Genomic DNA, 25,283 nt, shown 5'->3' with positions numbered 1-25,283 from the left:
TCGGGGCTCGGGCGGGATGGGGCGAGGAGGAGATGGGAGATAGTGCCCGCCAGCCATGGGTGGCTGGCGCCGACAGCTCAGTCTGTGGTCCACGGATGGTGGGGTCAAACAAGTAAACAGTGCTGCCAGAGATGGGATAACAGAATTGTTAAAGATAAAAAAGTTCTAAACAAAAAAGAATTAACATGCAAAATATAATTAAGAGATAAAAAATTTAAGACTGTGTATTGGTTGGGAGGTGCCAAGTCCGAACAGTAGTGCAACGTCTGGGTGACAGTGAGAAACCGAATGGCAAGCCACTCCGATGAACCCTCCCACAAAAAGTAAATTTCATGTCATTGTGGGCACATAACCCATGTACCATATATTAATAAACTAGTAAAAACATATATTACATTTGAACTTAGTCCAAAGGCCGAGAAGGCATGAGTTACGACACTGGGCTGCCTCTCCTATTATACCTCGCCTATCGCCTCTCAGCTCTCCGCCTCGCAAAGACTATGCATCGCTCCTCCGAGTAATACAATAGGTGATTGCTCACTACAGCACTAAGTTGGGCTGAAACATTTAAGATGCTAGTATACGCTAGGCCAGCAACTAAAGACTGCTTTTAACAAGCTTTTTAAACCTTCTGTCCGGCCTTAGGAATATTTCAGAAGGTTTTTCTTTTCCATAAGTTTGGTTTTTTTCTGTATTTTGCATTTTCTAGTTTCTTTCTTTTCCTATTTGTTTTTATGTTTCCCTTTTCATTTTTTTAATACAGAAAAAATTGAATATGCGAACAATTTTGCTGAATCCATGAAATTTTTTTAATTCATGAACATTTTCTGAAATAGTGAAAAAAACAAATTTCATGAACTCTTATAAATTCGCAAAATCAATCATATTTTTCTCAAATTCTCAAACTTTCTCAAATTCACAGATATTTTAATTGTTGCACTTTTTGTTAAGTCATGAATACTTTTCAAATTCGAAAAAAGTTTATGAAATCATGCACATTTTTGGAATTTGTGAACATTTTTTGAATTCACAAATAGTTTTCAACTTATTGAATATTTTGTGAATTCATGAACAATTTAAATTCATGAACATGTTTTCAAATTCATTATTGTTTTTGAATTTACGAACAGTTTTTGAATTCTTGAACATTTTCTCAATTCATCAACATTTTTTAAAATTAATGAAAAGTCTTCATATATATATTTTTTGCATTTGTAACATTTTTAATTCATGAACATTTTTAGAATTTGAGAACATTTTTCTAGTTAATTATTTTTAGAATTTGTGAACATTTTTTAATTCATGATCATATTTCTATAATTATGAACATTATCGAATTCATGAGCATTTTTCTACTTATTTTGTAACTTTCTAAAATTAGAATTAAACCGGCCAAACTCAAAAAACTGGAAAAAAAACAGGTGTGCTCTTGTTCGGCGAGCGAAGGCAGCGACTAATAAATGGTCATTTTCAACCCATGTACGAGCGCTCGGCGGCGCGCTCGGGTGCGGACGTAGGAGAGTACTAATTGGGTTACCCCTTGGCTGGGTGTTCCAGCGGGAAGTTTCCACGACACAGGAGTGCTCTAGTACCGCCACGTGGTGCGCCTAATCACACAATCTGTCACTCGTTGGTCGCCTCCCCCACAGGGCATTTTTGGAGGGTTTTGTCTTATTTTTATGGTTTTTTGTTTTTGTTTTTTATTTTTTATTTCCTTTTTTAAGATTTTGAGTGTTTTTTTCTGTTAGAAGCGTCGGTGTGTTGTGCAGCTGCGTGGAACACAGGAGTACTTCCCCATGAAGCACAGTAGTGCTTCACACCCATGGAAGCACACGTGTGTTTGACTAGCGGAGCACAGTTGTGCTTTCTCGCGAAGCACTATTTAGTTTGCATTGGGAGCATAGTTCAGTTTACGTTGGGAGCACAATTATGCTTCACCCGATAGGGGTACAATCTAATTTACTTGGGAGCACAGTTTTACTTCTCGTCCACTGGAGCACAAGTTATGCTAGGTGAGAGCACAGTTTAGTTCACACTGAAGCACAAGTTACTACTAGTTGAGAGCACAAATTTTCCCAGAATTTTTTTCCCTATACCTATTAAGATGGGATCTAGTTTTCAAGATAATGACACGAGAGACTCAAAGATGAAAACCTCGTGATTCAGACGCATGGTTCAAGATGTGAATACTTTAAAAAATAAATCTACAAAAAAACAGTCAACCTACCATCCTCATGCGCGGGGTGAGGAAAAACCCACAACACTCTATGGTTGAGACAAATCAAGTGCAAGCAATGCCCCATTTATCGCCACCAAAGAAGATGATGTAACCTTTACAATGGATAACCATTAATCACGACGAAATATATCACCGCTAAACAAACTTTGCGGTGAGCAAGCGAGAGAGCTATATCACGCTTATAGCGAGACATATGTTTCTTTCACCTGAAACATTTTTCGGTCACTCTGGTACTGGCCCGGCCGAGTACTATAGCACCAATTATTGAATGTGTTCACTGTTTTGCATCGTTTTCTTGGGATTTTTCATACATTTTTTATCTTTGGTTTTCTTTGTTTTTTTTATCAGCTCTTTTGGTTTTCACACCGTTTCACTGTTTTGTATCGGTTTCCTCAGGTCTTTTTTTCCTTTTGTTTGGTTATATTAGTTTCTTTCATGTTTTTTCTTTTCTTTTATTATTTTTCAATATATTTCACTGTTTTGCATGGTTTTTCATATTTTCTTTTTGGCTCTTCTTTTTCTCTTTTGTTTTCCTTGCTTTTTTGATTTTCTATGGGTTTTTTATCTTTTTATACACATTGTATATTTTTTGTATACAGCAGGAACATTTTTTAAATACAGCTTTATCATTTTTAAAATAGATGATTAATATGTGTGTGTGTGTGTGTGTGTGTGTGTGTGTGTGTGTGTGTGTGTGTGTGTGTGTGTGTGTGTGTGTGTGTGTGTGTGTGTGTGTGTGTGTGTGTGTGTGTTGGGGTCTACTTTTTTCGGGAAATCTCCATTCCTGGTATTATATGGACACATGCCTCAGCATTGGGGGATTGAATCTCATGTTGCCACAACAGTAGCAGGCCTGAATACTTGGTTGTCTGAACATGTAGATATGACTACTCTGATCAAGCAGCGTCTTTTGCGAGCACAGATGCTTATGAAACATCAGGCTGATAAGGGTCGTACTAAGCGCAACTTCGAGGCGGGGGATCAAATGTACATGAAGAACTAGATGTATGTTTAAAGTTCACTGCCTCTTCGAGGTTGCCACAAATTGCCAATCAGATACCTTGGCCCATTCCTAGTCTGGGCTCGGATTGGACAAGTGGCTTACATGATTGGATTGCCTGAATCTTCCTTAATCCATCCTATGTTTCGCATTTCACAATTTTGCGCATAATTATCAAATTCATGCTTTAGTCAATTCATCCAAAAGTCCGAATTGATATATTTCAACACCTCCCCTCGCGTCTAGGCTTATTTAGTCCTTGGACGTATGATTTATGTAGGCCATATAATCTTTTTTTAATACTGTGTTGGCAGGGTCTTGAATTCAAGACCTCCTAACCTTGATAACATATTGAATTCATGCTCAAGCCAACTCATCCAAAAATCCGAACTGATGAAGAGAGATGGGCAATATATTTCACCAATAATAAGACACTACCTACTCCCATCTTGGCTCTCATTGCCTCCCATTCTGCTTTCTTCCATTCCCGCACACATGTGTGTGCCCGGTTGTAATTCAAACTGTAGCTACTCTGAATTCCCCTAAGCAATACACCTGAGAATGAAAGATTCGTAGTAGTTAACTAAAATCAGAATCAAAATAGTTTCACTGATCCGGGAACCTAAACCTAACAACTGGATTTAATGATGATACGGAACAAACTTTATTGTCCTAGCAAGCACCCGTGTAGAGAGATAGATGAAGAGTGGCCGGAAACTATTCTTATGCTTTGGTTATCACACTTAGTCGCTCTCACTCAAAGTTAGGCAAGATGCCAATAGTGGTTGTACTGATGGCACTCAAAGTCAGGCAAGATGCCAATAGTGGTTGTACTAATGGTATGTACGGTGTAGTTATTACTCAGTCGTGCGGAAATCAAAGAGCATATGACTTATTGGTGCACCCGTTGGAAGATAGTAGCACGGGATACCTACAACCAGTTGGATGGCGGTCAAACACTAGGATGCGTGTATAGGCATTTAGTCTGATTTTTACTGGTTGTGGACTTGTTTATCTTTTTTAACTCTTATCGAGATTTTGTACCGCACTACTTACTTGTTGGAGACTTCATTTAATAATAGGACCGTGATATTTGGCACAAGTGTGCCACATTGCTAAAACAAACACACACACTATTCCTTCATTTTAATTTATTGTATTAGGATGAATCACTCTTTCGCGGACATTTTTTCTCGAATTGCGTGCATACACTAGAGGACAAAAAACTTGATCTCATCCTAGATTCACGTTATTTCAAAAATTCAAAATGTTTTGTAGCTCAAACCATCGGTCCAATGCAAAAACCATTTTCACATAAAAGATTCGTCGCGACGAGATCTTCAAAACTAGATCCCATGTTAGTATGTTCCGAAGACTTTTTTTGGGGTCAAAAAGTTGCCATGCCTCGGCCAAATAATTTACCACACAGATGGTATGCAACTTACCGTGCTATTTCCACATAATTTATCGGAGGCATCAATGCAAATGCATGTATGCACTAGAGGACAAAAAAGTTGATGTCATCCTAAAGTCTCCTTATTTTGAAAATTCAAATGTTTTGTAGCTCAAGCCATTGATCCGATGCAAAAATCGTTTTCATGTAAAAGATTAGTCGCGACGAGATCTTCCAACGAGATCCCATGTTAGTATGTTTCAACGATTTTTTTTTCGTGTCAAAAGTTACCATGTGTGAGCTACATAAATTACATTTTCACATAAGTTACCGGGGGTATTTTTTTCAACAAGCGTTTATTCTCTTTGGTCAAAGTTACCGTGATGTTTGTATGTAAGTTACCGGGTATGTGGTTCGTATATTATCGTGCGATTGTTCACATAAATAACCGGGGGCTATGTTTTTAAACAATTTTCCCCCTCCTCGGCCAAAGTTATCGCGGTGTTTGTACATAAGTAATCGGGTATGTGGTTCACATATTACCGTACTATTTTCACATAAGTTACCGGGGTATGTTTTTCAAAAAAAAACGTCCTTGGTGAAACTTACGATGTGTTCGTACGTAAGCTATCGGGTATATATATGGTTTGTGTATTACCATGCTAATTTTCACATAAGTTACCATGGTATGTTTTGAAAAACTATTTTTTCCAGGGTTATGTTTTCAACAAAAAAAATTTGGGTGAAAAATTACAACGGTGTTTCTGTGTAAATTATCAGGTATCCGAAGTGTATCTTATCATACTGCATGGGCCTCAGCCCGTCAATGCTCAAATCATGCACTTTCCCTTGTCTTTGCAAGGCTATCTTCAACGTGTATGCTCTCTATACGTCTCCCGTAAGCTTTCAATACACAAGAAAATAATTACAAGGCTGTCAGCAATGTGCCTGGTCTTCTAGATGAAGATTGATTTCTCTCTGCCCATGAGAACGTCTCCGGCAAGTTGTCATCAAAATCCTTCATCGTATAATTAGAGAGAAGGCAGACTACTGGGTGCAGCGTGGCAAGGTGCGAACTACACTAGAGGGAGACGAAAAATCTTGCTACTTTCATGCCTTTGCCACAGCCCGACTGTGACGCAATGAAATCACTGCCTTATAGTAGACGGAGTAGATTTTTTCTCACATGATGCGAAAATTTCAATCCTAACCAATTTCTACTCAAACTTACTAGGGCCCTCTTTCACCCCTTCGTGGGACTTATCTCTGCAAAACCTATACCAATCACAAATTCCACAGCTAAGATCTCTAGATGACCCTTCCCTGGACAAGGAAATATTTGATGCCTTCCTCTCCATATACGTGAATGCGAGCCCCGCCAACTGGCTTTGGGCTTGGTTTTCTTAGAAACTTTTGGCCCTTGTTAAAAGAGAATTTGCAAGATTTTTTCTCGAATTCTACCACAATCGTGCAGGCATTTCCTACCTTAACAGGGCGATTATCATTGTAATCCGAAAAAACTAAGATGCCACAACACCCGGTGCCTTTTGACCCGTCTCGCTTCAAAATTGCCCCATAAAGGGCTAGCGAAGCTCCTGACCATATGTCTAAAACCTCTCAATGCCGCTACTAGTTCATGCCGACCAGACAGGCTTCCTCTCAGGTAGAAACATATAAAAAAATCTCTACGTGGCTGACATCCTACACTGTGCACGCACAAACACACCCAGTATGATTTTTTTAGATGTGTCTAGGGCACATCTAGATGTGCTCTAGTTATTGCACATCTAAGTGAGTAAATCAAGCATAAGAGAGGAAAAGAAAAAAGAAAATGAAAATATCCACACGAACCTCAATGTAAGATCAATGACATAGAACTTAGATGTGCAATACTTATGGCACATCTAGATGTGCTTTAGCAAAACTGGATTTTTTTTTTGTATTGTCACATCTTACAACACTTGTTTGTCAGTTTCTACCCACACAAAACCAGTATGAAATCCAGTGAAAGCATGGAAATATTATTTTATTTTGATCATCAGATACATGTCGAGATGGCAATGAGGCCTCGAAACCGTGTCCCCGCAGGATTTTACCATATTAGGGGGCGGGGATGGGCATGTTTCTATCGCCGCAGGGCTGCTCATGGGTAACATTCAAAACCTGCCAGGTTTCGCAGGTGCAAGCCAGTTCCAACACTACCCGCACCCGAAACCCGCCAAACCCGTGAAACATATGACATGTGGTCCCTAGAATAGACCAGGGTTGGCCAAAAGCCCATTATCCCGCTTCTGTGCACCCAAAAAATCACTTGCGGCTGCAAGCTTACCACACTCCCTCATCTAAACCGCGGGCACAACCCCAAAAATCTCAAAATCACGCACCCATCTGCTTACCTCCTGGTGCCGCCTTTCAAATGTGGTAATTGTTTTTTATGATCGCTCGCGGAGATGGGTTCCCCGTGGGTCCGAAAAATCCGGCGGGGACGGGGATGGGCAAAAACCTATCCCCACGTGTGGTTTCACGGGCGGGGACGGGATTGGGTTTCTCTCCCGGGGATGGGGATGGGCAAGCAAAACCCGACGGAATTCGTCCCCGTTGCCATCTTGGGATACACATGATAGAATGCAGTTGCACTTCCAACTTTGCAGGAACTCCAGAAAACTGCAATCACACACTCACAACTAGCAAATTTCTTTCTCTAACAAATTTCTGAGTAGTTGGGGCTGTGATTGCCTAGGTCGATCATGCGGCACTCTGGCTTGCTTGCGGGTGGTGGATGTCGAGGCGACGGCCCCAGAAGGTGGTGAGGGTTGGTTTTGCATGGCACACCAGCTTGGCGGATGCCTGGGTGGCGGCCCCGTGTTGTGTCGGCCGCCTTGGTGCTGGGTGGTTTGAACACGCGGTGTTCTTGTGGCACGCTATCTTCACCTTCAATGTTGGGGTGTCCTTACCTACTCCCCCCATAGTGGTCTGGTTTCTCTCTCCCTTCACCACCAGTGGGGTTCAGCAGTGTGGTGGTGTCGTACCCCTTTGGGTTCATTTGGTGTGACGACAAGTTTGGGGTTGCATGTGTCTTGGTTGCCTCGCTCTAGCAGCCGGTGGGGGACTTTCTATCCTTCCTATCCTTTTTATCCCATTCTTGTCTGGTTTTCTCTAATAATATAAAAAACTCTCTTCTTCTATATGAATAGCAGAGCTCTTGTCGATTCAAAAAAAAAACTCTTCTATACGACATATCTCTACGACAAGTAGTACATTTCACTACACCCCATACATATATATTGTTTTCTATCACAGTAGCTACAGATGCATTAGCACTAAAAGACTAAAAGTAAGAAAACGCAATCTTGGAAATTTAACACATGGGTTTATTCTACCTCGCCAGATGATATTTTCTAATCCCATCCTCTGATAATACTACATCCACGTAAAGTTATGACCACCCCCCCCCCCCCCCCCCCGCCAATCCTGGTCATCCACGTTGCTTGGTACGTAAGAGCATCTATAGCCGGACTTTACAAATCCGGCCCCTCAAATGGCCGCCGACGCGCCCGGGCACGTCCACGTCCGCGGGTACTGACCGGGCAACCCTCAAATCATGTTGTCCACATCTGTTTGTCTCATATCCGGTCCCTCATATCCATACTAGCATGGAACGTAGATAAAAAGAACATAGATCATCACACAGACATGGAATCAAACAGGGAAATGCACATTCCGGTCACCAGAAGATCACCGCCGGATGTCCAAAAGTTCACCAAAGTTCACATAGTTCATATAAACGACGGTCAAATTTAAACTACATTACTAAAACCTAGAAACTGAAAATGGAGACGGTGGAGATTCACCACTTCCTCGCCGGCCCTTTGCCCTTCCGGTCGCCGGTGCAGTTGTAGGCGTCGGCAGCTGGTGGCGGATCGTCCGAGTCGTCGGAGTCGCCGTCGGAGTCGGAGAGGATGATGAGCCCTTTTAGCCGCTAGACCTCCCCGCCCTACTGCCGCTTGAGCTTCGTGAGCCAAGCCGCCTCTGCCGCTGGCTCCACCGCCTTGTGCTCGGACTCCTCAATGGCAATTCGGAGCTCCTTGGCGTTCTTCCGGCGGAGCCACCGCGCCTCCATCTCCGCGGTCGTAAGCGACCGGTGGTAGACCCATTCGAGGAGCCGCGCGTCCTTGTTGCGCTCCGCCTGCATCCCGCGGTTGCGGCGCACGGACTGCTCCGCCTCCCTCCTCTCCCTTTCCCGCTGCCGCTCGCAGCGGGCGGCGCGCGCCTCTGATTCCAGCTTGCACACCCCGGCCGGCAGGGCGGGCACAAGCACCCACCACTGCCCCCGTGGGGGAGCAGCAGCTGGCGGGGGCAGGGGACGGCCTAGGGGAGGTGCGCTGATTGCGCAGGCCGCTTGTGCGAGCTGCGCCCGGGCCAGGAGGAGCCAGCGCCGGTGTCCGAGCTGAGCCGGCGGGGAAGCTGCGGCTACGGTGAGACTGCGGATCCGGAGCTGCCCCCGGTCTCCACCTTGGACCGCTCCAAGGCGATGCGGAGGGCAATCTCATAGTCCGGATCCAACTCGGAGTCGGAGTGGTTGCCGGAGCTCGACATTGCGCCGGATTCGATCGGAATCGGTGCGGGGAGAGGAGAGGACGGAGCGAGAGAGGAGAGTGAGTGAGCTAGGGTTTCAGAGCGATGAGCCGGATGGGATTTTTTGTGGGACGTCTGTGGGGTCGGTGGTGGGTCGGCCTTGTCAGGCGGACGCACCCGGGCCTGCTCGGGCCACCCCATATCTGCCCCATATTTAGGCTGGATATGAAGAATGCCTGCCAGCCCGGGCGTTTGAGGCCCGTTTGAGGCGTCCATCTAGTTCAAAAATCGTGACCGGTCAGTGACCGGGAAGGCGGCCCGGATGTTTGAGGCCGGTTTGGGGCGCCCGGCTGTAGATGCTCTAAAGAACGTAACTGCCTCTACGCAAGTGTAGCATTACTCCTCTCACCAGCACTCGTTAGTATTACGTGTCGATGCATCATGTGCCCCATGGACGCGAAGCATATCACCGCGGGGGATTTTGCTAGTATATATAATACGTTGTGATCTAGCATGTCAGAATTATGATTCTACCCAAAATCATCAGAATAGAAATGGTTTCAGTGACCCGGTAACCTAAACCTAACAACTAGAGTAACTTATTGTCCCAGCAAGCAATCTGTGTAGTGACTAGCTAGTGAGAGATGACGAGTAAACATAAACTTTACGACGATCCTTGTGCTTTGGTTATCACGCTTGATTAGTCACTCTCCCTCAACGTCAAGCCAGGGGCGGGTAGAGGTTGTGCTGATGGTAGGAAGTAATTAAGTCCCAAAGAAAGCTGAGAGCAGAGCTGGAGAACATCATTTCCAAACTCTGAATATTAATTGGTACAGCTAAAACAAGAGGAATAATGCCTTTAATTTGGTTTGTTGCTATATTTATTTCGTTTCTAACCACCACAATCGCATCATGCATGGTGCGAGGACCATATATACAGCCCTTGTTCCGTCTACTAGTATGCAGTACATGCGCGCCTCTCTCACTCGCTCTCGCCCTTCCGCACATGGAGCACTTCACGCTGCCATACTACTATCAGTTCGGCTCATGCTTGTTCTTGGCTCTCCTCCTCCATGTCGTCCTACGCGCCAAGAAGACTCGCCCGAGGCTGCCTCCGGGCCCGTGGCAGCTTCCGATCATCGGCAGCCTGCACCACCTGCTGCGCGGGCTCCCGCACCGCACCATGCGCGACCTCTCCCTCCGCCGCGGCCCGCTCATGCAGCTCCGGGTGTGCGAGCGCGTGGCCATCGTCGTCTCCTCCGCCGAGGCGGTAAGGGAGATATACAAGGGCAACGAGGCCAACTTCTCGGAGCGGCTCAGCAGCCCGGGCATCGACGACCTCTCGAGGCATGGCCAGGGGATCATCTTCGCGCCATACGGCGACCACTGGCGCTTCCTTCGCCGGATCCTCATGACGGAGCTGCTCAGCGCGCGGCGCGTCGAGGCGTTCTGGCGGATCCGCGAGGAGGAGGCGGCTCGCCTCGTCTCGTCGCTTCAGGCGATGTCCGACGGCCGGCTAGTGAACATCGACAAGCGGCTCGACGAGTTCATGACAGACTCGGCTGTGCGCGCCATCTTCGGGGACAGGCTACCGGACAGAGTGGCGTTCATGAAGAACGTTAAGCAAGGAGTGGACTTGTCGTCGCTGTTCGACCTCCGGGACCTCTTCCCTTCGTCGCGGCTAGTTCGGCTCCTGCCGCGCAATGGTGGCAAGGCGGAGCGGCACCGTCAAGAGATGTTTCGGCTCATGGACAACATACTAAGGAGTCACGAGGAGAGGAGGGCAGCCAGAGATGGAGATGACGAACAGGACATGGTCGATGTGTTGCTGAGGATCCAGAAAGAAGGCAATATGCGAGTTGCCCTAACCGACGGAGTCATAAGGGCACTGCTCATAGTAAGCTCTCATGGTCTTGAAACTCGAACCTTTCAATTACTCTCTAACACAAGGTGCATCAATTTTCATAAAAGTGAGATTGTACTCCCTCCGATTTTTATTTACTCTGCATATTAGATTTGACTGAAGTCAAACTTCATATTGTTTGACCAAGTTTAAAAATAATTATGAACATTTACAATAACAAATCTATATGATGTGAAAGTATATTCAATAATGAATCCAATGGTATTGATTTGTTATTCTATATGTTAATATTTTCGTCTATAATTTTTGTCAAAGTTTATAAAGTTTGATTTTGACCAAAGATAATATGTGGAGTAAATAAAAACGTAAGAAGTATATTTGACCAAGATTATAAAATAAATATCAATATCTACAATATAAAAATATGAAAATACTTTCCATGATGAATCTAGTGATCATACATATTTAGTATTGTACATACTGATATTTGTTTTTCTAAAAATTAGTCAAACATAAGTGCATTTGACTTCAAAAATTAATACACCTCAACGTTTTGGTCGAATGGAGGAAGTAATTGTCTAGCACTTTGAAAGATGTTGCTTCTTCCACAAAGTCACTATTCGGTATTAATCAGTGATGGAGATTAAAAGATACCCCTTCGCATGATAGAGTATGACGGTCTAGTTAAAATTCTAATGAATTCATTAAGGCGGATACTAGGCGCCGGTCGACTGGCCCAAATTTGGGTCAGTCGCCGCGCAACCCTACTTCAGCTATTACAGCCGTTGAATCTGGCGTCCCCGTCCCCCCCCCCCTTCCCGCACGGGATTGACTTTACCCCAGCATACGGCTTGGCCTCCCCGTGCGTCCTCCCACATCTGCCTTTGCCTCTACCTCCCCGTGCGTCCTCCCGCCTCTGCCTTCGCATCCAGATGCGTCTACATCGCCCTTGCTTGCTTGTAGTTCTGATGGACACCTTCTCGCCGTCGACACCGTCGTGCCCAGGCGCAGTGCCTCCGTAACAGCTCCAGCTCTTCTTCGGCTGGTTGTAGCAAAAACAATTGATGATTCCAGCTAAAAACCAATGCAACAAAAACATAGCGCCCAGTCGTCGCCGCCTCTAATGCCATCGTCGCCTACTGCAACAAAAATCAAAAGTGGTTCCAACAAAACATAAATATTAAAAAATCATGGCGGTGGCGGCATCATCATCCTCTCAATATGCAGAAAAATCAAAAAAAATGTTCTAGCAAAAAAATGCAGCAAAAAAGTCATGGTGGGGACCGCCGTCCCTGCCCACCACCATCTTCGCCTACTGCGGCAAAGTCCTTATGCAACTTGTGTAACTATATCATTTTCGCAGATGGTGGTGGACTATGCTGGTTGTGTTCATGAAGATGGTGGTGGAAGACGAACGAGCAGTATATTTTTTTTCCCAAATGGTAATTGTCACACGTGTGGCATGAAGCAACATGGTCCAAACGCCCTTATTACCTTCCATTTTGCCACCTCAAACACATGACATTGGCGAATCTTTTTGTTTTTTGACTTAAAAATGTTTTATCTCTTAAATAAAAAAATCCGTTTTCATCGTTAAATCCGTCTCCAAGAGATCTTCAAAACTAGATCTCATATTGATATGTTTCGACGACTTTTTTTGGCCAAAAGTTGCAATGATGTTATACTAAAGTTGCCATAATGTTTACACTAAAGTTGTCATGATATGTTTCGTCGATTTTTTCTTCTAGATTTAAGGCTACCATTGTATTTCAACTACTTTTCACGGCAGATTTTATTAATTGACCATGGCAATTTTTAGTAATTGACCACGACAAATTTGATTCTTGGATCGTGGCAATTTTTTGTAATTCATCATGGCAATTTTAGTATTTTGACCATGCCAATTCTAGTATTTTGACCATGGAAATTATTTTTTGTATGAATCATGGCAAATTTTAGTGCATGTATCATGGTAAACTTAAGTAATTCACCATTGCAATTTTAGTTTCTGGTTCATGCCAAACTTGAGTCATTGACTATGCATTTTTAAATTAATTGACGATGGATTTCTTTTTAATTATGAACCATGTCAAAATTATTTCATGGATCATGACAAATTTTAGTAATTCTCCATGGCAAGTTTAGTTTCTTAATTCCTTTTTCTATAATATGTCAAAATTTACTTTAAACATAGAAGAAAAAATATTTAAAACATATCATGTCAACTTCAGTGTAAATACCATGGCAATTTATGTGCAATAGACATGGCAACTTTTGATCGCCAAAAAATATCATCGAAACATATTGATATGAGATTTAGCTTTGAAGTCCTTGTCACGACAGATTTAATGGTGAAAACGAATTTTCAATCGGATTTTTTATTTAAGAGATAAAACATTTTAAAGTTTGAAAAACTCAAAAGGTTCCGCTGACATCATCTTTTTTTGTCCCTGCTTGCATGCTTGTGTGAAAGAAATAAAAAGGCTGATGTTTCACAATGAGTGACTAGAAGGACATTTGGCCCTACTTCCTTCAGCCCACACGTGTAGACAGAATTGATTCGTGCCACACGTGTGGAACTTATCAGGACCCTCTATTTTTCCCGCGGAGAGACGAGCTTCAAAAAAAGAAAATAGTAAAACACGAGGTTACCCTTTTAATTTTTTTTAAAGGAGATTTACCGAAGCGGAACCCTAATAACAAAACTGCCTTCGCTCCAAAATATAAGGCGTATTTTGAGTATCTAAATTCTTTCTTTCATTAATTCGTAGTACAATAATATTTTACTTTTTAACCATTGACTAAATATTGTATGTGAGATTCACAGTCAAAGCATGAATTTGACTAGTCAAACCGCACTTAATATTTAGTTATCTACTAAAGGAAAAGGGGAAATAGGACCAATAAAACTGATTATGACTAGAACCTTATGCAACTTGTGTGACTATATCATTTTCGCAGGATGTTTTCGGTGCAGCACTTGACACCTCAACTACTACTTTGCAATGGGTGATGGTTGAACTGATGGCGAACCCAAGTGTGATGCTAAGGGTGCAATCTGAGATTGACTGTGTACTCACCGGACAGGACACGGTACAAGAGGCTTCCCTAAAAGGCATGCAATACCTGAGGGTAATTATTAAAGAGACCTTGCGACTGCATCCTCCTGCTCCGTTCTTCCCTAGATTGTGCCTGCAAGACTATAAGATTCAAGGATACGATGTACCACAGGGAGTGATTCTGCTAACCAACATATGGGCAATCTCTAGGGACCCAAAGTATTGGGATGAGCCAGAGAAGTTCATGCCAGAGAGGTTCGAAGGCGTGGGTGTTGCTGACTTTAGAGGTGCAGACTTCGAGTTCACTCCTTTCGGTATTGGGCGGAGGGTTTGCCCTGGGATCAATTTTGCGTATGCAAACATTGAGATTGCGTTGGCTAGCCTTCTTTACCATTTTGACTGGGAGCTACCTCCCAGAGTTGACCCAAAGAAAATAGACATGAGAGAGGTGTTTGGAGCAACTGTTCGAAGGAAGGCCGAGCTATTTTTGCGTCCCATTCGTCGTGTCCCCCTCTATAGATGAATAACATTTGTCGAACCACATCCTCTTTAATGTAAGCAGCTCACATATATGTACCTTATGTAATCATAATCTGTATTTCTATAAAGTACAGTTCAATGTACACATTTAAGAAAAATAACATGTAGTCTTTCACAATAAACACCTACCCACCTTTTAGTTTTTTTGGCAAAATATCTTTCATAATGTCTTACTCGTGGAATAATTGTAGATATTATCTATGACAAAGGTTATCGTCAATAATGGTCAAAATATTTGTTTTTGTGTACTCCCTAACACATCTACCATAGGGGATTTTTTTAAGGACATCGTTTATTGATCTCCCAATGTTTGCATCAATATAATGGACAAAACCCCACCAAATACACATTTATAACCTTTAGCAAAAAAAAGAGGTGAACACTTCTCTTGTTCACTTCTTAGTTGAGAGGTTCATTTTTTGTCGGGAAATCCACTTTTTGTATGGAAGTTCACCCAAGATTTTGGTCACTGGTTGGTAAATTCGGTTACCGCCAAGTAACTGCACTTCTCAATCCCCCACAGTAAATATAGTTACAAGCGAAAAATAATGTGTTTTTTAAATGTTGAATTTAAATGCTCGCTTCATTGTTTTGCATCGTTTTCTCAGGCTTTTTTTCATTTTTTATCTCTAGATTTCTTTGTTTTTTTATTAGCTCTTTTGGTTTTCACACTATTTCAGTGTTTTGTATCGGTTTCTTCGGGTATTTTTCCTTTTTACTCGGTTTTATTAGTTTCTTTCATGTTTTCCTTTGCTTTTATTTTTTCAATATATTTCACTGTTTTGCATCAGTTTTTCGTATTCTCTTTTTCGCTCTTCTTTTTCTCTTTGGTTTTCCTTGCTTTTCTCTAGTTTTTTACCTTTTTCATACATGCTGTACATTTTTTGTATACAACATGAACATTTTTTATACAGCTTTCTCATTTTTAAAATAGATGATTATCATTTTATTAAAATATATGTGTTGGGGTCTACTTTTTTCCATACCTAATGTACATTTTTTGTATATAGTAGGAACTTTTTATACTTGTTTACAATTTCCAAATAAATAATTCTCTTTTTTCAGATATATGTTTTGATGTCTACTTTTTTCATATAGTTTGTACTTTTTTTATACATAATAAATATTCTTCTTATACATGTTTAACATTTTTAAATACATGATTAATTTTTTCAGATATATGATTTGATGTATACTTTTTCATTCAAATTAGAAGTTTTTCTTATAGATAAGAAAAAAAATTCTTATACATGATTAACATTTTTCAACTAATTGATTAACATATTTTTCACATATACGTTTTGATGTCCATCTGTTTTATTCATGTTGTACATTTTTGTAAACATATGAAACATTTTCTTATACATGTTTAACATTTCCAAATACATGATCAACATTTTCTCTTACACATTGTACATTTTTTGTATACACCTAACAATTTTTATACAGGTTAAACATTTTCAAATACATGATTAGCATTTTTTAAATGGTATGAATATTTTTGAATGGTTCAAAAGTGTTTTAAAATTTATATATATATATATATATATATATATATATATATATATATATATATATATATATATATATATATATATATATATATAGACACACACACATAAGGAAAGAAATGAAAACAAAATAAAAGCACGGGAGTACAAGTGTTACTGTACAAGTAAAACATTTTTTTGATACATGCTGAACATTTTTCAAATACATGATGTATTTTTTATTACATGTTTTTAACACTTTATTGAATGCATGGTCAACATTTTTTTTTCAAATAAACGTTTTTCTGAAACTACATGAACATTTTCTTACATGGCATAAACATTTTTGAAATGTCACAGGAATTTTGTTGAAATATGGTTACATTTATTTAAAATGTCACTTCCATTTTTTAAGTGGTACGAAACATTTTTTATACTACGCAAAATACTTTTTTACATCGTATACACATTTTTCAAAAAGTCCACATACATTTTTTTTGAAACTCATATACATTTTTCATTGTCTCGGACATTTTTTTTAAAGCTATCAACTATATTGCACGAAAAATTTTATACTGTGTTAACATTTTTCAAAATCATAGTTTCTAGACTTTTAAGTAAACTTAAGTTTTTTTAAATACATCCATTTAAAATAGAATTTAAAAGAAAAAACAAAGTTAGCATGACGTCAGCGCGACCGCCCGCATACATGGTAGCCATCTTACTCGCTGAGCGAGACATAGTCGCACCCGAGGGGGAGTTTTCTTTTTTTTTTTTTTGATACCCCAAGGCCTGCAAGCTGAACAAGGATATAGCAGCCCCAATGCCGAAAGTACCTTTTTACACGCCCCCCTAACCATGCGGGCCATGTTGCTTTTGCTCGATGGGTAATGCGCCTTCTTTCTTTTGAGTAAAGGAGTGATGCGCCATCTTAATTCCTATCGCCTTATGTAAAAAAAAATTGCGGGGTGCCTTATGGAATTCATAATCATGAATTCAAAAATCCTATCCTAGATACAAGGTTCTTCATCTCTTTGTTTGAACACGGACATACACAGGTGCTCATATATACGCGCATACACTCATCCCTATGAATACACACACACCCTACGAAGTCATCAAAGACGTCTCGCAGTCGAGGGGAACATCTCACTGAATTCGCATCGCCGAAAATCCTGAAATAAATTCAAGAATAAATGCAAGCACCGAGACTTACCCCGGTGGGCTGAGGATACCATTGTTCATCTAACCATCCAACCATTGATTCACAAAGATTCTTCATCTGGGTGGATATTGTACATGGAGTTATCAGCACAAGCATCATCAACCCCAATCACACACATTGACCTTTGCAAGCGGGTTTTGTTTCACTTTCTTTGTACCTTTGCAAGCGGGTTTTGTTTCACTTTCTTCGTCCATTGGCTATTGCCCTTTCCACTTGACCGAAGCATATACGCCCTTCAAAAGGGTAAAACAAGCTAGCAGTGAGCTTTCCCCGGTTCCCCCTATACGCACCACCATCTATCTAGTCTAGTCTTTTCGCAAAATAAATAAATAAATAAATAAGCTATCTAGCATATCCTCTATCTCTACAGCTCTCTATCTATGTATCTTTATATCTCTATCTATGTATCTCTATATCTATACTCTGTCTCTACCTCCACTGCTTAATAAAAGAACAGGAGTATTACATCAAAAAAAACAGGAGTATGTATTCTTTAATGTCAGAAGTGCTTCATCCAACCTTACATGCGTTCCTCTCTCCTCTCTCCGTTTTGATTTTTATCCCCAATATCTCTAATTGTTTCACCACTTTTCCTTGAAAACAGTCTTAATTATCCCATCTTTTATTGAGTTGCCAAATAAAATTTATTTTTCTTTGATAAGCCCATAAGTGACTCTTATTTAAGCAAGTAAATCATGGGCATGATTTTATAAATATTTATATACACAATCACATTAATATGCCTCACAAAAAAATCACATTAATATGAACAAGTAAATCACAGGCCAATAAGTTTTTACCAAATAAGCAATTATACCAAATAAAACCCTAAAATTTATTTAGATGGGTAAACCATGGACGGATTTTGATAAACATTTATCTATACAATCACATTAATATGAACAGGATTTGATAAGCATTTATTTATATAATCATATTAATATGGACAAATATAATCATATTAATATGGACAAATAAATCACAGACCAACGTACTAGAATATTTATATCCCGTAGCGATGCATGGGTAATTGGTTACTAACTAGTCTATATCTAGTAGAGTAAATAAAAATAACAAAATAACAAAACCAAAGAACACGATGCCCCGCCGGGACACCCCCAGTTTTTGCAAAAGAGCACATAGATTTCCAAACCACGCCCCGAAAACTTCCAAAACCTCTGTTAGTCGAACCGGGGAACTCTCACCCCCTGTACGCCACATTTAAAACAGCCGAAATCTACAGTTGGAAACATTATTGATTTCCAGCCGGAGTTTTACTAAACTTGAAGACGAAGCGGTTCCGTTCCCTTCCCGAGCTTTCCAGATGGCCGGAGAGCCTTCTGGACCTCGATCTACCATCATAGCTTTGCCCATCTGGCAAGGACCCAGCGGCCATGGAAAAGGAAAGAATCCATCAGAGCAACAGTTTTGCTCCAAGGAATAAAGCCACCACCCTCCCCTCTTTCTGCCAAAAAAGGGGAATAAAACCAAAAGCCAACCTAGTCTGCAACTTCGCGATCACCAGAGGCTATTTTGCTGTACTCCATCCAATCCAACCACCTTAAATACCGCTGCTTGGGGCACAATCCTCCTTAACCCAGAAATAGCACCAAGCATTACTACTACACCTCTCAACATCTGCTCTTTGGTTCCACAGCTTCCTTCGACACCTTCGTCCAGAAACTCTCGCGGACATGGCGGCCGGGAAGCGCACCATCGGCCTCGCGATGGACTACTCGCCGTCCAGCAAGGCGGCGATGAGGTGGGTGGTCGAGAACCTGGTGAAGGCCGGCGACAGGATCATCCTCATCCACGTCCTACCCAAGGGAGCAGACGCCAGCCACAAGGGGCTCTGGAAGAGCACCGGTTCACGTATGTCTCAAGACACTGAATCCTCTGTTCTGTTCTGTTGTGTAGCGCACTCAACTCTTTTCTGTTTTGCAAAGATTGCAACTGACACCGTCGTTTGTGGTTTTACCTGCAACTGAAGCTCTGATCCCCCTGCTGGAGTTCATGGAGATGAACGTGCAGGCGCGGTACGGGGTCAATCCCGACAAGGAGGTGCTGGAGATCCTGCAGGCTGAGTCCAAGTCCAAGCAGGTAATAGCCTGCATCAACTGCTGAATCATCCATACAATTATCTATGTTGAATTCACAAGGCCAGTTCAGGCAATGAAAATGGGCTGCTAATTAGAGATCGATTCCATGTTGGTTGGATCAGGTGGAAATACTAGCAAAAATATACTGGGGTGATGCAAGGGAGAAACTTTGTGAGGCAGTAGATGATCTCAAGGTCGACTCTGTTGTGCTTGGTTGCAGGGGATTAGGGCCCTTAAAAAGGTAGAACATCTGAAACTTTTGTCGAGTAAACTATGAGAATCTAGTTCATGGCTAATCAGAGTTTTCTCATATTTCTACATCTCCTCGGACCTTGATGCAGGGCACTCCTTGGAAGCGTCAGCAATTATGTCGTCAACAATGCAACCTGCCCCGTCACAGTGGTGCGTGGACCCAATGGATCACTTGCTTGAAGATGTCGCTTCTAGAATGATGGCCTAGTTTGCGTGTTCATTGGTCCGTCGGCGTACGGGCAAATGGTGCTATTTAAGACAATAGTGATATTTTGCCTTTTCGGAACCTTTGCTATCCTTGTAGTGCAATCTCAGTGTGTTCTCCTCTGTTATCTCTTGGTTATACTACATTTCTGTTGTTTCTTACATACTATTTGAAAAAAAATGCCTACAGACTTGTTCAGTGGTGCATTTTCGTTTATGTGCATGACTAGGCAGGCCCGCTGAAGTTGAATTGTTACTCGAGTTTCTGAAGAGCATCTAAAAGTGGAAGGTTTCTTTTATGAACCAAATTCTTTTGGTTGCTTCTCACTGAAACCCAGCGGAAGCTGGGGCCTTATACATGGCAGTTGATGTATAGCATCAGAATGAATGGGCATAAACAGCTACTGCTAACTAGGTCTCCTGGAATATCCAAGTTTGAATTTTTCTAACTAAACACAAGATTACATAAGACATAAAAGAAACAGAAGGTATTTAAATAAGCAATACAGATAGCTTTATTTTCAAATGGCAGAACGATGCACTTTATTCTTGTATATCAACATTCCATGCTAGCTGTCTATTCTGAATTTTCTTTTACAAATGTAAGAGCATATACCCTTAAGATGAATGACATTTCTGAAACTCCAGCCCATAATGGAGCGGTTTCTGGAGCATATCAATCAGAACATCTTACCAGTGCCATCTTTGCGTGGGACTGATTCTTCAAGATCCATTCTTCGCCAGCTCCCAGCCAAAGATGACATCTGATCAACCTTGTCATACAACCCAAGAAGGCCACCTGTGTGGACAAAGAGGACTTTTCGCCCTTTCCACTTGGATGGATTATCAGCCATGTCTTTCAGCATTGCATATGCTCCCTTCCCACTGAAGAAAAAGAAAGCACATATATCCTCATTAAGCAACATAAATGTTAGATCTATTCATGAATTTGAATTTGTTGGAAGGATTGATAATGTTGGCTTAACTTGACAGAGAAAAACATTTCTTATTTCTTATTTATAACAAAAGAACTAGCATAGATGATATCGAATCAGATGTCACATCCCACACAGAAGGAAAGTATTGCACCTGTAGACTGGATCAAGCACAATGCCTGTTGCTGTAGCTATATCTTTAACAAACTTAAGCTCCTCAGCTGTGTTCATGGCATAACCTAAGCCCTTAGCCTGTCAAGCAGAAGTTGCAGTTGAGCAAGCAAAATATTCACAAATTCGACCAACTTGCATAGAGTGTACTCTGTAGTAGAATTCCCTCAGAGGTGAACTATCAAATGAACAAACAAGCACTCTAAAGAAAATAAGAAATGAACAAACAAGATGCTGAAAAAACTATGTCATATGCACATAAACAAGGTCATAATAAGAGGATGTGGTGCATGGAACAACACACTGCATGTAATTTTTGGAGTAATGCTGAAAGATAAAATACACTCACATTTTGAATGCTGACTATATCATGTGAGTCCAAGCCAGATTGTAGTCCATCAATCAGGCCTTGAACATAATCGTAGAAGTATTCAGGGTCATCGCAAACAGAGAATGCATGGACCTATCCTACAAGTGGATAATTAGTATTTAAACTTCGACAGGGTAAGAAAATAACCAAAGAAAGTTCATACTTTTGCCTTTAAGCTACTCAATTTTGATCCTAAAGCAAGACCAGCAATAGTTCCGCCACTGCAAAAAGCTCAATATGATCAAGCCGTGAAGTGTCAATGCCACAACTTTTGGGATCCAGGCATGACACAACAGTGAGTGCACACACACAACTATCTCCATAGAAAAGGACAGAATAACAGGTGCTGATGAAATACCTGCCGCAGGCAACAACAATGTCATCAAACTGAACATCACCAGATAAATGAATTTGCTGCTCAAGCTCTCTTACTGCTTCAATATATCCCCTATAAAAGGAAGACGCAACGTATGTTACAAACATAGGATCGACATTCTGAAGTGAATATCATTTGCATAAATTTATGAGACCTATTTGAACTCCAACCCATCTCTTTAGAAGCACATAATCTTATAATCTTAACTGTTCCCTTTTACACATTCTGGATATAGTACACTACATTTTCCTTAGCCTATGTTTGCAAATTGAACACAGTAAGTCACCATTCATAGTATCCTACGCTCCAGTGGTTAGCTACAATATGATGTATTGCTATGTTACCCAGACCTTCTTGCTTAAATGAGATCCGTCAGTTTCAGTGTCTAGACAATTCCCAAACATATAAAATTGTGACACTAATGTCAATTTCAACATAGCGATAACTATGTTCGCAACGGACTGAGAGAGATACCAAGCCATTGATAGTAGAAAAAATATCAAATTATGCTATAAACACGGAAAATAAGAAAAATGGTATTGTAGTTTAACAGTTTGCATCAAATATAAGATAATACCAAGTTCCAAGTGAATTGGATCCACCAACAGGAATCACATATGGCTTCCGTCCTTCCTCCAAAAGCCTCTTTTTAAGCAAGTCCGCTAAAGCCTATAAAAACAAATCAATGTGTGGTTAGGAACCTCGTAACCAATGCGGAAGCTCCAAACATAACGAAAAGAATCAGAAAGAAGGAAAAGCAACCAATGAAGAAATATTAACGGGCAGTTACAAAGCCTTCTATCTACTTGCAACCAACGAACAGGCAGTGACATAAATAATCTCAATGGAAGAAAAGGATGACACTGGTAAGTACAAAAAAACACTGCTGCGCGAGCTACTTGATGGATGATCTTTTGACAACAAAGATAATTGATCAAGCATGGATAATGAGTAACATTCATGTATAAACAACGCTTTGGCTACACATGAGCTGACAGAGGTATGAAAAGCTCAAAGCAGTAACAGGATACACCATGGAGAAGAGCATACCACACTGCCAATTTTCCCATACTCTTCTTTTGAGACAAGATCAATGTGCGCGCCCAACAGTCTCTCAACAAGGAGATTGCCAACCAAACCAGGGTCCTGATCGACAAGAAGCTGAAAATGTCCAACCAAAATCAGGTCAAACCAACTGCATTACGACACAGTATTCTATCAATTCCACCTCAAGAGGACACAGGTTACCTTGGAAGTACGCAGTATCAAATAGCAGTCAAGATTGAGATACTTGGCAGCCACTGCCGTCGCTCGGCAATGGTTGCTCTGGATACCACCGACAGTGATAACACAGTCCGCACCCTGCGCGACGGCATCTGACAGCAGAAACTCGAGCTTCCGGACCTTGTTCCCGCTCAGCTGCATACCCGACAGATCGTCCCGCTACAGTGTCACCAAAGCTCCCTTGTCAGAACACAAATGCCACTAAGCATTCTATCTTCTATCCTTACTAGAAAATGAACAGAATAGTGTGGTTCGTGCAGCACCTTGATCCACACTTCAGTGCCCTCCGGCAGATTTGGCAGATTCCATTGGTGAATCGGGGTTGGGAACTGTTAGGAATCCGAAAAAAAAAACTATGAATTACACATGATTGATACTTTTTCAGACGATATCTACAGTAGTAAATAAAAAAGGCTAAAGTCACTGAGTAATCAATCTAAGCAGCTTGGGAGGCGTCAATTAGTCATTAGAGCAAGTAGGGGTATTCCAGTGGTAGAGACGGGGAAGCTTACGTGGCCGAGGGAGAAAGTGTGGGATGGGGCGAGGGCGAGGTGCGAGGCCCAGGACGGCGGCGCGTAGGGCTTCTTGGAGAGGAAGCTGCCGATCTGTGCTGCGGCGGGAGAGGCGGCGGAGACTCCTGCCATGCCCGTGGCGGCGATTGAGCACCGACGGCGGACGGCGGCGAGATGGGAGAAGAGTGGGAGAGTGGAACTGACGGCGACGGGGAGGGCCGGTCTCAGGAGCATGGGGGATTGACAGATTCGCGCACGCTCGAGTGCAGGGCCGGCGGAAGACGGCTGTACCAGCCCCGCTGCCCACGTGCCACTGACAGTCCGCAAACGATAATCTTTTCTTTTGGGGACGCAAACTGGAAATCCCTTTTGGTGACCGAGCTCCAATGAGGCCTCCAAATTTAAAATTCAAATTTCATCAAAATTCATATTTTTACGTTTCAAAAAATTCTGAAAAAAAAACACAGCTATACATGAAGGCATAACACACATGTGTGTAAATTTTCAGGGTAAAATACGTTGAAATGAGGGCTGTGCAAAAAAGACAAATCTAGGGCTGTTTAACACATGATACTATTCATTCTCTCATGCCATGAATTTGTCTTTTTTTACAGGTCGCAATTCAAGATATTTTATCATGAATTTTTACGCACATGTGGGTTACATCCTTACATATACGCATAATTTTTTCTGAATTTTTTGAAACATAAAATTTTGAATTTGAATTTTTCAAAAATAAAGGGCTCCATGGAGGTCGGCCTCCAAAACGACATTCTCGACGCAAACGATAATCTCCAACCGCCGCGCTATATAAGTGTCTCGCTGAAAAATTAGTGTTTTTTGCGCGCGCTACCGCTCCGGGCGCTCCAGCGAAGGTGCAAAACCGCGCGCGGCACAACTAGTTCAACGCACGGGCCGAAACGCCATCGCGCGTCGTTTATTGCCGCGCCCGCTCCCGCGCGCTGGACACTCGAGCGCCCGCTCACAACTCCACCTACCCCATCCAGCCGCTGGCGCCGCTGCCGCCCGCGCCACCCCATTTTTTTCAGCGACCGTTCCGGCGCTTCTCGGCCTATCCCCGCGCCGCCGCTGCTTCCTCCGTCTCCCTCTAGTCACCACCGCCCCTCGCGCGCGGCAGTCCTCCGACGAACAGCGCCCGGCCGCCCACTGCCGCTCGGCGCCCGCAGGGTGTTCGACAAAAACGCCCGCAAGGTATGTATTGCTTCAACTTCACATTTTTTACATGAATTTGGTGCATGTTGTTTGTAGTTTTTATAGCCTGGTTTAAATTGAACATTGTAGATGAGTTCGTCATATGATTCTTCCGAAGAAGAACTTGATATGGAAGAGAAGGATCTTGCAATGATCCTAGCTATGCACATCAATAAAAAAACGAAGCACGGTGGTTCGGTTATGGATCGACAGAAAATTTGGAGGGATAGGATCGATGCCCACAACAGATTGATCAGGCACTATTTTGCGGATAATCCCGTGTACCCCGAGTCGTACTTCCGGCGCCGATTTAGGATGAGCACCGAGTTGTTCAGGCACATTGCAGAGAAACTAGCGAGCCATGACCGGTTTTTTCAGCAAAGGAGGAATGCCACCGGAGAGCTCGAACATAGCACCTTTCAGAAGGTGACAGCCGCTTTGCGTATGTTGGCATACGGTATTCCTGCTGATCTAGTTGATGAT

At 42.0% G+C, this 25,283-nt stretch overlaps 3 protein-coding genes and 1 non-coding gene across 5 annotated transcripts; 2 read left to right on the top strand and 2 right to left on the bottom strand.

The window, feature by feature from the left end:
• Positions 1-232: 232 nt before the first annotated feature.
• Positions 233-427, bottom strand: LOC123146473 (U2 spliceosomal RNA). Its single transcript, XR_006472738.1, has one exon. It is a non-coding gene; the product is annotated as a U2 spliceosomal RNA (small nuclear RNA).
• Positions 428-10,183: 9,756 nt separating this feature from the next.
• On the top strand, positions 10,184-14,792 carry LOC123145637 (desmethyl-deoxy-podophyllotoxin synthase). Of its 2 annotated transcripts, XM_044565102.1 has the most exons (3): positions 10,184-11,104; positions 12,435-12,513; positions 14,033-14,285. In XM_044565102.1, the coding sequence occupies exons 1-3, from the start codon at positions 10,214-10,216 to the stop codon at positions 14,053-14,055; spliced, it is 993 nt and encodes a 330-aa protein (XP_044421037.1). In that variant the 5' UTR covers positions 10,184-10,213; the 3' UTR covers positions 14,056-14,285. The 2 variants fall into 2 exon arrangements, with proteins under 2 accessions (XP_044421037.1, XP_044421036.1); XM_044565101.1 differs by lacking the exon at positions 12,435-12,513 and having other exon boundaries at positions 14,033-14,792.
• A 4,101-nt stretch (positions 14,793-18,893) lies between these two features.
• Positions 18,894-20,157, top strand: LOC123145636 (universal stress protein PHOS32). Its single transcript, XM_044565100.1, has 4 exons — positions 18,894-19,257; positions 19,376-19,485; positions 19,607-19,725; positions 19,826-20,157. Exons 1-4 carry the CDS (start codon positions 19,080-19,082, stop codon positions 19,914-19,916), a joined length of 498 nt encoding a protein of 165 aa, XP_044421035.1. The 5' UTR covers positions 18,894-19,079; the 3' UTR covers positions 19,917-20,157.
• A 274-nt stretch (positions 20,158-20,431) lies between these two features.
• LOC123145635 (putative D-cysteine desulfhydrase 1, mitochondrial) lies at positions 20,432-23,916 on the bottom strand. Its single transcript, XM_044565099.1, has 10 exons — positions 23,589-23,916; positions 23,340-23,405; positions 23,041-23,235; positions 22,843-22,953; positions 22,370-22,461; positions 21,775-21,864; positions 21,580-21,637; positions 21,396-21,509; positions 21,030-21,127; positions 20,432-20,825 (listed from the first exon to the last, which is right to left on the bottom strand). Exons 1-10 carry the CDS (start codon positions 23,820-23,822, stop codon positions 20,621-20,623), a joined length of 1,263 nt encoding a protein of 420 aa, XP_044421034.1. The 5' UTR covers positions 23,823-23,916; the 3' UTR covers positions 20,432-20,620.
• Between the last annotated feature and the right edge of the window lie 1,367 nt (positions 23,917-25,283).

The sequence above is a fragment of the Triticum aestivum genome, chromosome 6D (genome assembly GCF_018294505.1).
Source record: "Triticum aestivum cultivar Chinese Spring chromosome 6D, IWGSC CS RefSeq v2.1, whole genome shotgun sequence".
NCBI classification, from domain to species: domain Eukaryota; kingdom Viridiplantae; phylum Streptophyta; class Magnoliopsida; order Poales; family Poaceae; genus Triticum; species Triticum aestivum.
The sequence above is the reverse complement of the archived record's forward strand: the minus strand, read 5'-3'. Positions and strand labels throughout refer to the sequence as shown.